The sequence below is a fragment of the Passer montanus genome, unplaced genomic scaffold, assembly GCF_014805655.1.
Source record: "Passer montanus isolate IOZ18808 unplaced genomic scaffold, ASM1480565v1 scaffold4, whole genome shotgun sequence".
Lineage (NCBI taxonomy): Eukaryota > Metazoa > Chordata > Aves > Passeriformes > Passeridae > Passer > Passer montanus.
Window position 1 is genome coordinate 2,302,660 of NW_024368818.1, and position 12,249 is coordinate 2,314,908.

Genomic DNA, 12,249 nt, shown 5'->3' on the forward strand with positions numbered 1-12,249 from the left:
GGAGATCAAGACTCTTGCAGACTGAAAAAGAAGTTACTTGGGAGCTACAGGATATACAGATAGATACTTGTGAAAGACACGTCTGAGGATCAGTTATGTATATCTTTTCCAATTCAAGAGATAGGGGCCATTAGATGAAGACAGGAGGAGCAGAATTTGGAACTAAAAAAGAATATAGCTCCTCATGTAGTGGATAGTGTAGCTGTGACTCTCCTTGCCAGAAGATTTTGGGGGTTTGAAAACTTTCTACAGTCTTGGAAGAGAAGTGTAGAAACAGTCTATACTGCGGGAAGTTCCTGAGCTGATAATAATTGGTGACTGGGGGAGCATTAGAAGGAAATATCTGAAGTTAGTCCTGCTCTTACTCATCCCCAACCATCTGCATATGGTCATTGTTGGGACAGGATATGGGGTAGATGGATCCTTGGTCTTACATCCATGCCTGTCGGTATTTTCTCTTCCTGTTTTCCCTCTAATCAACTCCCCTCTCTCCTTAAAAATGTTTCCCTCCATTCTTTCTCATCCTTTCCTTGTTTTCTGCCTGGACTTCAGTCCCTCACTCCAGTCAGCTAAGAGTTGCTCCCAGACCCCTACTTGAAGAGAAGCTGAAAACAAATCATCTTGAAAAACACAACCTCAGTGGATCAACAGCTCCTCTGTCTCCTTTGCTAATCACTGGAAAATGGAAAGGGTGAGAGCTGTGCTTCCAGCTTGTCAGCAAGATAGGCAGTATGAAGGACTGTGTAAATAGGCTACTGAAGAGTTACTTCTTTCTAGACCCAAGAGGATACAGATAGGACAGAAAAGGAAAAAAGCGGAATTTTGGCATTCTGAGAAGGAAGGAGCTGTGGATACATGGATCTTGAGATATTATAGATGTAAGGTTATATCTAGAGGTTGAGTGAGCTATAAGGAGTGAGTTGTGCAAGGAAAATAACTTACAGTAGAAGGGTCTGAGCAATATCTTGGACTTTATTTACAGGGAACATTATCTGGAAATAAAAAAATACAAGACTGGACATTGTATGTAGACGTTTTGTAGAATTTCTCTTTAGGATTCTGACTGTTCAACCAAACTGCAAGACCCTCTTCCTTGCAATACTACAGACTCTCAAACACTTTTTTCCCCTGAAAGAAATTCTAGGTGCTTACGGAAACCTCATGGGATAATTCTATAGTTCCAGCCAACATCCTGCTTGTCTGTGCAGGACATGATTTTTGCTTTTGCACAGAGAAAGTGGAGGCTGAATCACAGTGGCTTCATGGGAGATGAGAGTGAATACAGTTTAGTAAAGGAGGGAAGAGAGTAGTATAACAAGGAATGAAGGTAGGTTTGGCTGAAATATGATGGCATTCTGTGTCCATGAATAATGCTAAGCAGTGTGAAGTAGAAAATTAAGGATCAAGAAGCAAAGTACAGTTTTCTAAGACAAGGTGAGAAAATTTCAGATAACCTCAGTGTGTGTAGACACCTGAAAAATGCTGTTATGTTCCCTTGCAGCCAGAAGTTTCAAGTAATGGCAAAGAAGTTGGAAGCAAAATGGGGTTTTTGGTGACTCTCAGCCTCATTCATCTGCATTTTTTTTGCGCGAGTAACTGGTGTTGCAGGGTGCTCAGGTGTGCAGTTAAAGAAGTGATTTTTTTCCCATGGAAATCTGAGTGTGGGCTGATGAAATACTGAAAACTGGGGTAGGTAACATTGCTGTTTGTCTTGCTGCTTCTTTTGAGATAGCTGAGATCAATCAGCTTTCCATGCAGCAAACTGGAATAGTTAAGGGCAAGTCATAATGTTTGGAAAGGATGTGTATGAAAGGGAAACACCATCCAGTTATCTGGTTGCATGTCAGTAATAGCAAGAAGGGCAATACGCAGCTATCAAATGCTTCCTTTTTTGATAGAGCCATGAAAATACACAACAAAGCTCTAAATGCCATCTACCCTACTCTTTTCAAAGATATCCCCCAGGAGAATGAAGCTTTTGGAACATCAGGGACCTGATCCTAAATAAATAAATATAAATGAACAAATAAACAATAAAGAATGTAAAATATAACCAGTTCCTCCCACCTGTAATTTTCCTCCTAGCTCCACCAATGTGCATATTATGGAAGGTGTTTGGGATGAGCTCCCAGCTGCAGTTTTGCCAGTATTTTGACCTCTAACTGATTGGTTTTGACCTAGAGCAGGAGCACCTGGACCATAGCTTCTTAGAATCACAGAATCACATGCATAGACAAAGCTGGCAGGGGGCCAACACATGTTCTCCTTCCCCCACCCCCATAAAGCACGTTTTACAAACTGTACATGCTCCCTGCTACTATTTTTCCTCTCTGTTTCCTGCTTCAAATTGACTCAATATTCCCAAGGACACGTGGCTACACCAGCCCTGTGCTATCAATCACACAGCACTGGACACTGAGGTGCAGAGCAGGCATGGCCCACGCCATTCAGATTTTTTTTTGGTAACTTGTAAATAAAAACCAGTTCTTATGTATTCTTTACAATTCCAGGAATTTCCAGAGTTCCTGTCTTAATGTTAGTGTCATTGCCGTTGCCTCTTAAACAATGTGAGTCAGCCCAACTTGAATTTGTAGTAACATTGCCCTCACGCTGCTAGGAATTTCTGCCCTAAAAAAAAAGGATAGCTGCTGAGAAAAGTATGGTGACTGCCAATAATCACTCTAAAAACTGGGCACTGTTGGTGACAGGATGGTTTCCTCTCCCTCCCAACAAATACTACCCCAGTGAATGAGAGTGTGAGTGAGGCTGCCAGGGGCTTTGCCAAGAGGAATGCTTACTTTCAGAGTTGAATGAAATTCAAGTTACACAAGGTAACAAATGCAATGGCCTCTGGAATCACACAGGAGGGCTTGGGAGGGAGAAGCTGGGAAGATAAGGAGACAGAAGATGAGTATTTTTCCAACTGATCTGTAGATTGAGGCTCTTTCTCTGGTATTTGTTTTTGTGCTTGAACTGAAAACTGCAGTACTGTCTTTGGCACGGGGAAGATGTGTCTGGATGGGCTAGATCTGGGGCTTTCAATCAGAACTGACTGTCATACGTGAGATCAAACCATCCTATGAGCAACTGGACAAATTGTTTACCTCAGCTCCCATGCTCTGCTATAAATCACCAAGCAGCTTTTCTTCTGAGACCAGTAGTTTCATCGGCAGGACTTTAGCTTGGAGCTGGTTTGTAGTGTGATTTCAGTGAAATATATCAAGATGACATGAAGTACACTCTTACCCTGGAAACTTTTCCCTGTTGATAGTTATAAATACCCCATGCTATTGTGCTTGGCATGCTGCATGCTAATAGAAGTGAGGGCTCTGAAACTCATTAGGAAAGGGAACGGGCCGCGGAGCAGAGTGAGGACAGTGTGAAGCAAAGGCTGATCACCACAGCCTTGTCCAGAATAGGCCATGGGAGTTTTCTTATCTCGCTTTGGCAGGAGGTGCTGCTAGCTTCCTGTGCGAAATCACGAGCATATGCTGCTTTCCTCTTGTTGTTTGGCTTCCTCCGCTACACAAGACGGTTCCCAGCACTGTGATTATCTTTGCATCTTCAAACATGGCACACTCTGCTTCCTCAAGGGCTTGATGTATTCTTGAGTAGCAGGCTGGCTCCCCTCCCCCCAGCTATTTCTCCAGGGCCCCTGCGGGTGCCAGCTCCGCACATCACAGACCCTTTGTAAAGCTGGACTTACTTCTGGTTGCATAAACCACCCTCAGCCTTTCCAAACCCATGTAAATTCCCGAAGCTCTGGGTGATGAGCAGGTCTGACAGCAGGACTCATGCTGCCACAGGCAGAGCCACTCTCACCCCTCTTTCCCCCTGTGCTGGGCTTCTCTGAAAACCTTACAGAGAATTTTGATTTTATATTTACAGACTGGTTCCTATTTTTGCAAAAGAATAGCCTTTCTCAAAGGCCGATGTGTGCTTTTGTGGGTGCACACCTGCAAACGTGCATGCCAGCACACATGCAGGCATATGGGAAAAACTACTTAGGGTGTGATTGACCTGAGTGCTCTGCTTCCACCAACGCTCCACTAAGGCAGCAGAGTCTGATTACCTCACTTGGAGGTTGTGTAACTTCTATAAACGTAGGTTTGTACACACCCCTGTTAGTATTTCCTATGTGGGATCTCTACACATGCAGAGTTGCACCCACAAAGTAGAAACGTGAAAGGGTCTGCAGGGACACAGGTGAAAGGAATGCACAGAAATGTGCTGGCGGATATCTGCTTGTTTATCAATCCCTGCGTGCTCGTTCGGTAACCCGGCGGTAACCCCGCTGTAAGATTTCCTGAAGATGCCAAGCACCAAGGCTCATCCCACAACAAAACATTTCAGGAATTCATGTGCTCTAGAGATATCATGTACTCTAGAGTAAGATTCAAATATCTAAAATGCAGTGGGATTTCTCTGCAAACACAGACAGTTCCTGCTAAAAATGCAATGCCCTTGTTATTTGACTGAGTGGGTAGTTTGAAGAAATTGGTAATTTCCTTGAAATCAGAAAAATATGCAGCTGATGTTATGTGAGGACACACTCTATGAAACATCAATTGAGTTAACAGGAAGATGATTGCCTATTTTGGTTCCAGCCAGCATGGATTTTTGTGTTTTCATTTTGCTCTCTTTCTTTCCAAGCATCTGTGCTTAACACAAACATTTGGTTTGGTGATTGCATCTAAGCTCAGCAGAACCTTTTCTCTTTCTGTTACAAAATGGTAGTTGTTAGAAGCTGAAGTCAAGTTAAGAGACAGGGCTTCTGACTAATATTTCCCTTCTCCATCTCTACCTGATGCTGTTGGCTTAGGCAGCACCTTTCACATGGCACCCCTGGCAGCAGTAAGAGGTGGGATGACTTGGAGCATCAACCTGAGTAGCCATCTCAGGATCGTGGACACAGCTTGTGTGCTGCCCCTGGGCTATTTAGTGTATTTGAGGTTAAAGTGAAGGGATTTGGCAGCTGATGAGAGGAAGCATCTGGTTCTGCATCCAAAGGGATGAGTCTGAGTCTTGTCCTAGACTCTGCCTGGCAGCCGTGCTGCAACTGATCCGTAAACATTTGCTGATCCAGCAGTCGGTGGAGCCGACGTTGTGTGTACAACAGTACTCACACCTCCAGCTGTGTGCTGTTGAGTGTAGCATTCTCAGCTTGATTGTGATTCCTTTTTTATTAAAACCACGGACACCAACTATGAAGAGTATTCGATTTTCTACTCTTATTGCATTAATGTTGTAATCCCATTTTGGATATGGAATGGAATGTGACGTCAGTAGAGTTCACATATGTGCCTCCAGGGCTAATCTAGCACTTTACATGTGTTTTTCTTGTTATTGTGATGTTATTGTAGTTATGATGGTGGTTTGCATTCTGGTATTAATGAGTAATCAGCATCTCATTGTGCTAAGCATCAACAAAGACATAACACTGTCCTCATCCCTAAGACATGGCCAATTAAATATATACAGTCTTTTTAAGGAATTGTGAGGAAGAGTATAATAATAGCAACTGCGTCTGGAGGCTCCAAAGCTGTAAGAAAGGAAATTGGAGATGCTTTTCAGAGATGCACAAGCAGCTTCTGAATATGCATTATGCCTTCTTTGTGTCCTTTACCAAAATATGTGTAAGGACTTCCATGGTAAAGATTACAAAAATTTCAGCACTGTAACAAAGAAACATAAATGCATTCTGTGGGGATAGGAAAAAAATAAATTAGGAGGCACCTTTTAATACTCATGAAGTGGAATTTTGTGTCTCTGTTTTCCTGTACAGATTGTATCCAGTCACAAATGTGCTTTTGATACCGCCTGTTTGTGTGTCTGGCATCACAAATTGAGTTTTGATATCTTCTATGGCATGAAAATGTTACCAGCTTAGCCAAATTATCATGACTTCTGTGTTTTATTCTTGTTATGGAACCACACTTCTTAAAGCTTTAAATGTGCAAAGTAAATGGCATCTACCTTTCTGAATAATTTTTACCATTTTGCCCCATCTGAGTATGACAGGTGCCCTTATTAATGCACCTGTCTTGCATTCCCCCTGGCCTCAAAAGTAATGTATTAGAAGTTGGCTTTTAAACCAGAGTCTGAAAGATGTGGTTCTGTGGATAGGGCTTTCCTGTTCCCTGTCCTTTCTCCATGCATGAATCTCCATTGCCTTCTCCTGCTTTGCTTTTTTTTTTTTTTTTGTCTTTTTGACACACTGATCCTTTCAGTGCACACTGTGAAATTTGGGCAACACAAGTTAGTTTCCATGTCATTATTTCTTTAAGCTGTAATATCTGCTAAGTCATTGGCCAGTTTGACACAAAGCTGCACAATTAAAAACAGGCATGTAAAGTTGGTGCACCATTGGTATTCTAAACAACACAAAGTTTACTGTGCAAGGCAAACTGCACAGTTGGCTGAAGTGAAATGAATCTCATTCTTTGGTCAGGATTGCATCATATTCTGTTTTTCAGTCACCGGGCTTTAAAGTTCATTTCTCCAAACAACTGTTATACAAGTCAGAACTATTTGATTACAGATACGACAGCCATTATCTTTCAAATCCAAGGCACATAGTGCATTTGAAAGAACTTCATCAAGCTGAAGGGTTAATCTCTGCCAATGATGCAGGAATCGAACAAGTAAAAACTAAATTCTGGATGAAAAACTGATCTAGATATTTTCAAAGAATAACAGGGTCAGGCAGCACTTAAGAAGCATTCCAGTGTGTTTATATCCATGTGTACCAAATCAGACTCTAACAAACAAATTATCTCTGCCATGACCACACCTGAATGTTCTGATTACATGCCAATTTGTTGCATAAGGCAAAAACATTTTATCTCTGGGACTTTCATTCATTATGTTGTATTTGATTTTCTTCCAGTTAAATTATCATTTAAATCCCTTTTTCATTTGGGTATAATTCTGTTTAACTTCATTTTGTTCATTTGCAGGATTATGCTTGTTTTTACTGTGTGTCTTGTAATCGTTGAGCCTCAGTATTAATATCTTGCTGTTTTGTAAACTGAACTAAAAAAATATTCAGAAATTAAAACTGGCATAATCTTTTGTTAAGGCAAAAAGAACCTACACAGAGTAAAAAAGCATCCAATGCATTATGGAATGCATCTTAAAACAAATATAATTTGTCTTGAGTTGAAGGCTAAAAATGGTATGAACTCATGTTTTGGCCATGTCTGAAAACAGGAGCATTGGAAATGGGATGTTGGTCTTGTACAGCTCCATATTTAGGATCTGACTGTAAATTCTGGCCTCAGTTTGCGGTGGCTTAAATGTGAACATTTACTCCAGAGAGCTAATATTCAAGGAGTGGATGTGGAAGTGAATCCAATTATCAGGCTCCAAACCTCAAGATTTAATGAAAAGCAATTATACTTTACTGGTCATCACAACACCTGCAGTTTTCCTGACTGATCACTCTTTTCAAATCTATTGTTTTGTCTTATGTGTTGAATTTCTATCCAATTTCTATATCAAATCAGTAACACTTCAATTTTTCTTGTCTTTAGGCATGGATTTTGCTTTCATACTGAAGGATCTTTCATTCTGAAAGCTGGCAGCAATGTAGGAAACAGGATCCAGAGCATCACTGAGAGAACGGCTGTAATAGAGGGCAAAAATAAGGTATGATTCCTAGGAGCAGATAACCTTTCTGTGTGACAGCACGTGTTGAAAAGGCACTGTAAGATCCTATCAAGGTAACAGAGAGGAAACCAGCATTTTTATACTATGCAGATTTGTGGATCTGCATACATGTAGATAAGATACTTGGTATTTATCTGCTGAGAGTATTTTTTTCTGGTGGCAGTCATATAAAGGTAAGTGACATGCCAAGAGAGTATATCAGTGGGATTCTCTATATCTGCTCTCTTATTCACGGTCTGAAATATCTTGGGGTACATTAGAAGCACGGAGCAGGGTTCCAGACCATCTTTGCCTCATTTTGTGCAATTGCACAATTTCATGTTTTTTTTCCTATGAGAATTAAACTATTTACACTCATTAGTCAGTTTATTCACAGATGTGGTTCTAGTTGATTAGATGGCCATGTCTTTTTTGGAATAAATTCTAAAGAGCCGAAAGAATCCAGACTATGAAAGCAAAGTTTAAGAGAAGTGTCAGTCAGAGACAGCAAGACAGGATTTATCCTAGCAGTGTTAGCCATCTGAATTTAGGTGTTAGTCCAAGTCAGGCATCCCTTTATGGGTCGTGGGGACATGCAGGTGATTCTGAAGGGTGTGTAGGCCTGTAATCTATTGGTGTCTAATGTGGAAGAGAAAGTCCATGAGATTAACTTGCCAAGGACTAAGGAGTCTTGTCCATCAGTTAAAGCCTAAATCGAGGCTACCCTAGATCAACTGCACTTCCCTGGGATAGACATGAGACTGATTTGGTGTGGCTGAGTAGCCTGTGCTACAGAGCAGCTCAGGTATCATAACACTGTCACAGTCTGTTTTCACAGGCTGGTTTTGTTTGTGGCAGTAATAGCTAAAGAGATTATGAATTTTAAAGCCTGTCCTATTCTAGGCCTTTCATTTTTAATGACATCAAAATGCTTTTTGTAATTCTAAGGGCACTGGGGTTAAAGGTCTCTTTTCCTTGATGGCTGCCTTCAGTTTCCTGCATATGAAAATGGGTATAAATTGTAGTTATTCTCATGTCAAGGCCCTTTCACACACCGCAGAATAAATAGGGTTTTACGTGCAGCCAAGAATCAGATCTGGGACTGCATTTTCTGCGGCTGTTTTATTATTTAGAAAGTATCACAGGTGTCCATGGCACCGTTCCAGCGCGTGGGAACAGGCTGGATCCCAGGGAGGCATTTGCTCTATTTAGCTGTCCAGCTCTACGTGCTTAAAGATCAAGGCAAAGATGGGAGCAAACAGTTTCCTAGGGTACACTATCATAGGAAAGCACATGAAAAATGAAACATAAGAAGGGATTTGAAGGAGGAAAGGGAAATAATTTCAGGCACAGGAAGACACAGTCTATTCCACAGGGGGAATGTTGAACAAGATGATAAGAATCAATTCTTTTCCAGCAGTCATTCAGCCGGGCTATGGGTGCAGTCCTACCTGTTCACAGGTTGCAGAAGGAGCTGTCTAATGACCAGATCTCATTCTCCTTGTGTACCATGCATTTTGGAGATAGCAGAAGAGGAGTGGCTAAAATATCAAAGCAACTTCCAGTCAACAGCAAATAAATTCCTCCCTGGAGGAAGATGCTAATAATGGGTCCTTGCGGCAGAACTGCAAGTCTTTGGCAAGCAGCCCCCTTTTAAAAATGTGCCCAGAAATGAACCAAGGAATGCTCCTTGCACGGAAGGATTTGCAGTGAAACTTATTGGTCCTCCCCGGTATTCCTTGTCTTTTTGCTCTTTAGTTTTTTTAGTCTTTACACTAAAAAAGTCTACCTTGCTTTGCCTTACTTCTCCTGGTCCCTGTGGGGAGGGGGAGTGAAACAATCTCTGTACTCAGCTTTTTCACAGCTTTTTAAAAGTTTCTCTATTTCTGCTGCTCTTCCGTAGCTTTGCAAGCACAGCTGGACTGCTATTGTAAGTAAAAAAATGCTCTCTAAGCCCAGGCTCCTGGCCAAGCTGAGAGCTGCATGATTAGTGCACACACAGCTGCTCTAGAGCATCCAGGATTGTTCTTTTAAATCCGTGGGAGTCTCTGGCTTTTCACTCTTCACAGCCCAAGAGTCACCCTCCGTGTCCCTGAGCAAACTCAAAGAGAGCTCCGACAGAGCCCCTGCCCATCTGCAGCGATATTGTCGGAGTGCTAAGAGCACTGAGCTCACTGAATGCAGCACACCATCGCAAGGGTCTGTCTCTGATGGACTGCTGCTGTGAGCAGTTCCATCCTGCAAGCAGCTCTGAACAGCTCTCTGAGGCACTTCCACATCGGTGGTGCCCTGCTAAATAAACAGAATGTCTACCCCACTTCCACATCCCAACACAGCAAGAGTGGTAAAAACAATCTCAGAGCTCAATGGAAACAACAAAGATGTAGGAGACAAAGAGGTAGGAAATGAATGAAGAAACTCAGAAAGTTTCACATTTGGGTTAGCATGAAAGGAGAAATGCGTGTGGTCACAGGATGAGATTATTGTAAGCAAGGGAAGAGATGAACAAGGAATGATCAACAGGTTTCTTTAGCAATGAAGGTAGCTGTTTCCACCTTCCTAAAGACATTGTGCCAGTTCCACATGTTTCCTGCATGTGAAACATCTAAGTGCCTCCAGTTTGGCTCTTTGCTGTGGTAGGTTGTTTGTTTGTCTGTGGTTATCAAGGTAGCCACAAGTATATTTTAAAGTTAGCAAAACCTCAAGCCCTGTGCCTGTGCAGTTGAAGTAGTGCAGGAAGCCTGCACTACATTATTCTTTGGTGACAGAGGAACCGTGACAACAGTGTTTTAGTAACATTTCCGCTAAAGCCTCTCTAAGCGGACATTGAGAAACTCGAGTGGTACAATGGAAGAACTTCGTAACATAAGCCATAATACTTAATCATAAGACAGCTCTTGAAGTTATTTGATTCCCCCACCCAATGTTCTGATTCTCGTTTTGTTGGACATTTCAGCAACTTCCTACAAAGCTGTGCTATTCTTAGGGTTGTCGTGTAAACAGGTCACAGACACTCTCCTGTCATTCAGCTGACTAACACCCATCACTTCTCAGTGTTCCCCGTTAAAGCTGACTGCTGTGTCTAACTGAGGGCTAACACTGGTTATTATTCTTTGCGTGGTCAGTGTTCATTAGAATGTCAGTCAGTGAATGACCTGCAATAATAATGTACAGAGAGCTGGTGCGTTCATTGTGCAGCTGCATACAAATGGGAGCGGTGCCTGCATTCAGTGTTCTCTGTCCCGGGTGTGCAGGCACACACTGGCTTATCAACAGCTTTGAAGGCACTTGGTACTCCTGCTGCAGGGGTACAGGGTTCTGTAGGAGAAGTCAACAAGGATCCTGGGCGTTCAGCATGGGCAGAAGACCACTAAGAAGGCAAGTTCAGATGAGGGAAAGCAAAAAGTGTGGGCCAAGAAGAAAGGGTTATAAATCCAAGGGAAGGCGACAGTAGACAGGAGGGCAGTTGAGTGCAAGAAAAAGTTGGAGAGAGAGACAAAACCCTCTGGTTTTTGGGAACTAACCTACTGAGAACCTGAAATGGAACAGAATGTCCCTGACTGCCTCATGCCTCCGCTGCTAGCCTGTATTGGAATACCACTGACCAATAGCAGGTACCACAAAAGCTGGGTCTGTGTCACAGGGTATACCTCCAGGTATGGTGTGTAAAGAGAAGTAATGCATGAAATTGGAGCTTACCATGCATGTATGTGTGTGTGTCTGTGTGTAAAAAAATATATGTGTGTGTGTGTGTATATGTATATATATGTATATATGTATGTCTGGCTTTGTTTTCCACTGCTGACACAGGTTTTTAGTGGTTCCAGCGCTTGTGAATGACAAAGCCACTTGACTTCAAGGAAAATGGAAAGTAATGGCCCTGTAACATGATTCTGGAAGGCAAAATTTAGACTCACCCTTGTGCATCTCTGGTTTAGCTGGCAAAGATGGGTCAGCCTGACTGGCGGTAGTATTAAAAAGGGTAACCCTTCAAAGTGGAGTGCTAAATAGTCAGAAGAGTCAATCCTTCCTGGACAAGACTGATAAGTGTAATCACACAAAATAAAAGGGTTCCATCTCTCCTGCACCTTCTATGCCAAGCTCTAAACATCTACCCCTCTTCCGAGTTCCCACATTACTGATGAGATGGAGAAGCGTGTGCTGTGTCTGTTCTCAGTCCTGACACATGCCAGCTGTCTGGCCAGCACATCTGTGCAGATTGGCCATCTGGAACCCAAAAGGAAGAGAAAGCTGTTTAGCTCACTACAGCAGGATTTTGATCTTTCTCCTCTACCCAACAGCTGGTTTTCATTTAATACATGAGATCTCATGAGCTTTGAGTTGTCAAGTCTTGGTTGAAACTGGACAATGGATTCAGAAATTACTGAGCATGTGAGGGAGGAGAGGATACGGGCAGACAGATGGACAGGCTGGCAGACAGATGAACATAAGAACAGTATGATCTTCCTCAGAACCCAGGCTAAAGATAGCAGTGGGAGCCCCACTTTGCTCTCTTCAGCACATTGTAACTTCTCCTGGAGCCTTCCTGAGTGCTACTAGAATTGCTGTCAACACTTTTAAGTGAATCTTTGGGAGGTA

The 12,249-nt window shown here is 42.4% G+C and overlaps 1 protein-coding gene across 1 annotated transcript in view; it reads left to right on the forward strand.

The window, feature by feature from the left end:
• FLT1 (fms related receptor tyrosine kinase 1) overlaps positions 1-12,249 on the forward strand; it is a 109,404-nt gene that overhangs the window by 44,911 nt on the left and 52,244 nt on the right. Inside the window, exon 11 of the mRNA XM_039718251.1 lies at positions 7,536-7,650. Coding sequence (XP_039574185.1) covers positions 7,536-7,650 — 115 coding nt within the window. The remainder of the gene's footprint in view (positions 1-7,535; positions 7,651-12,249) is intronic.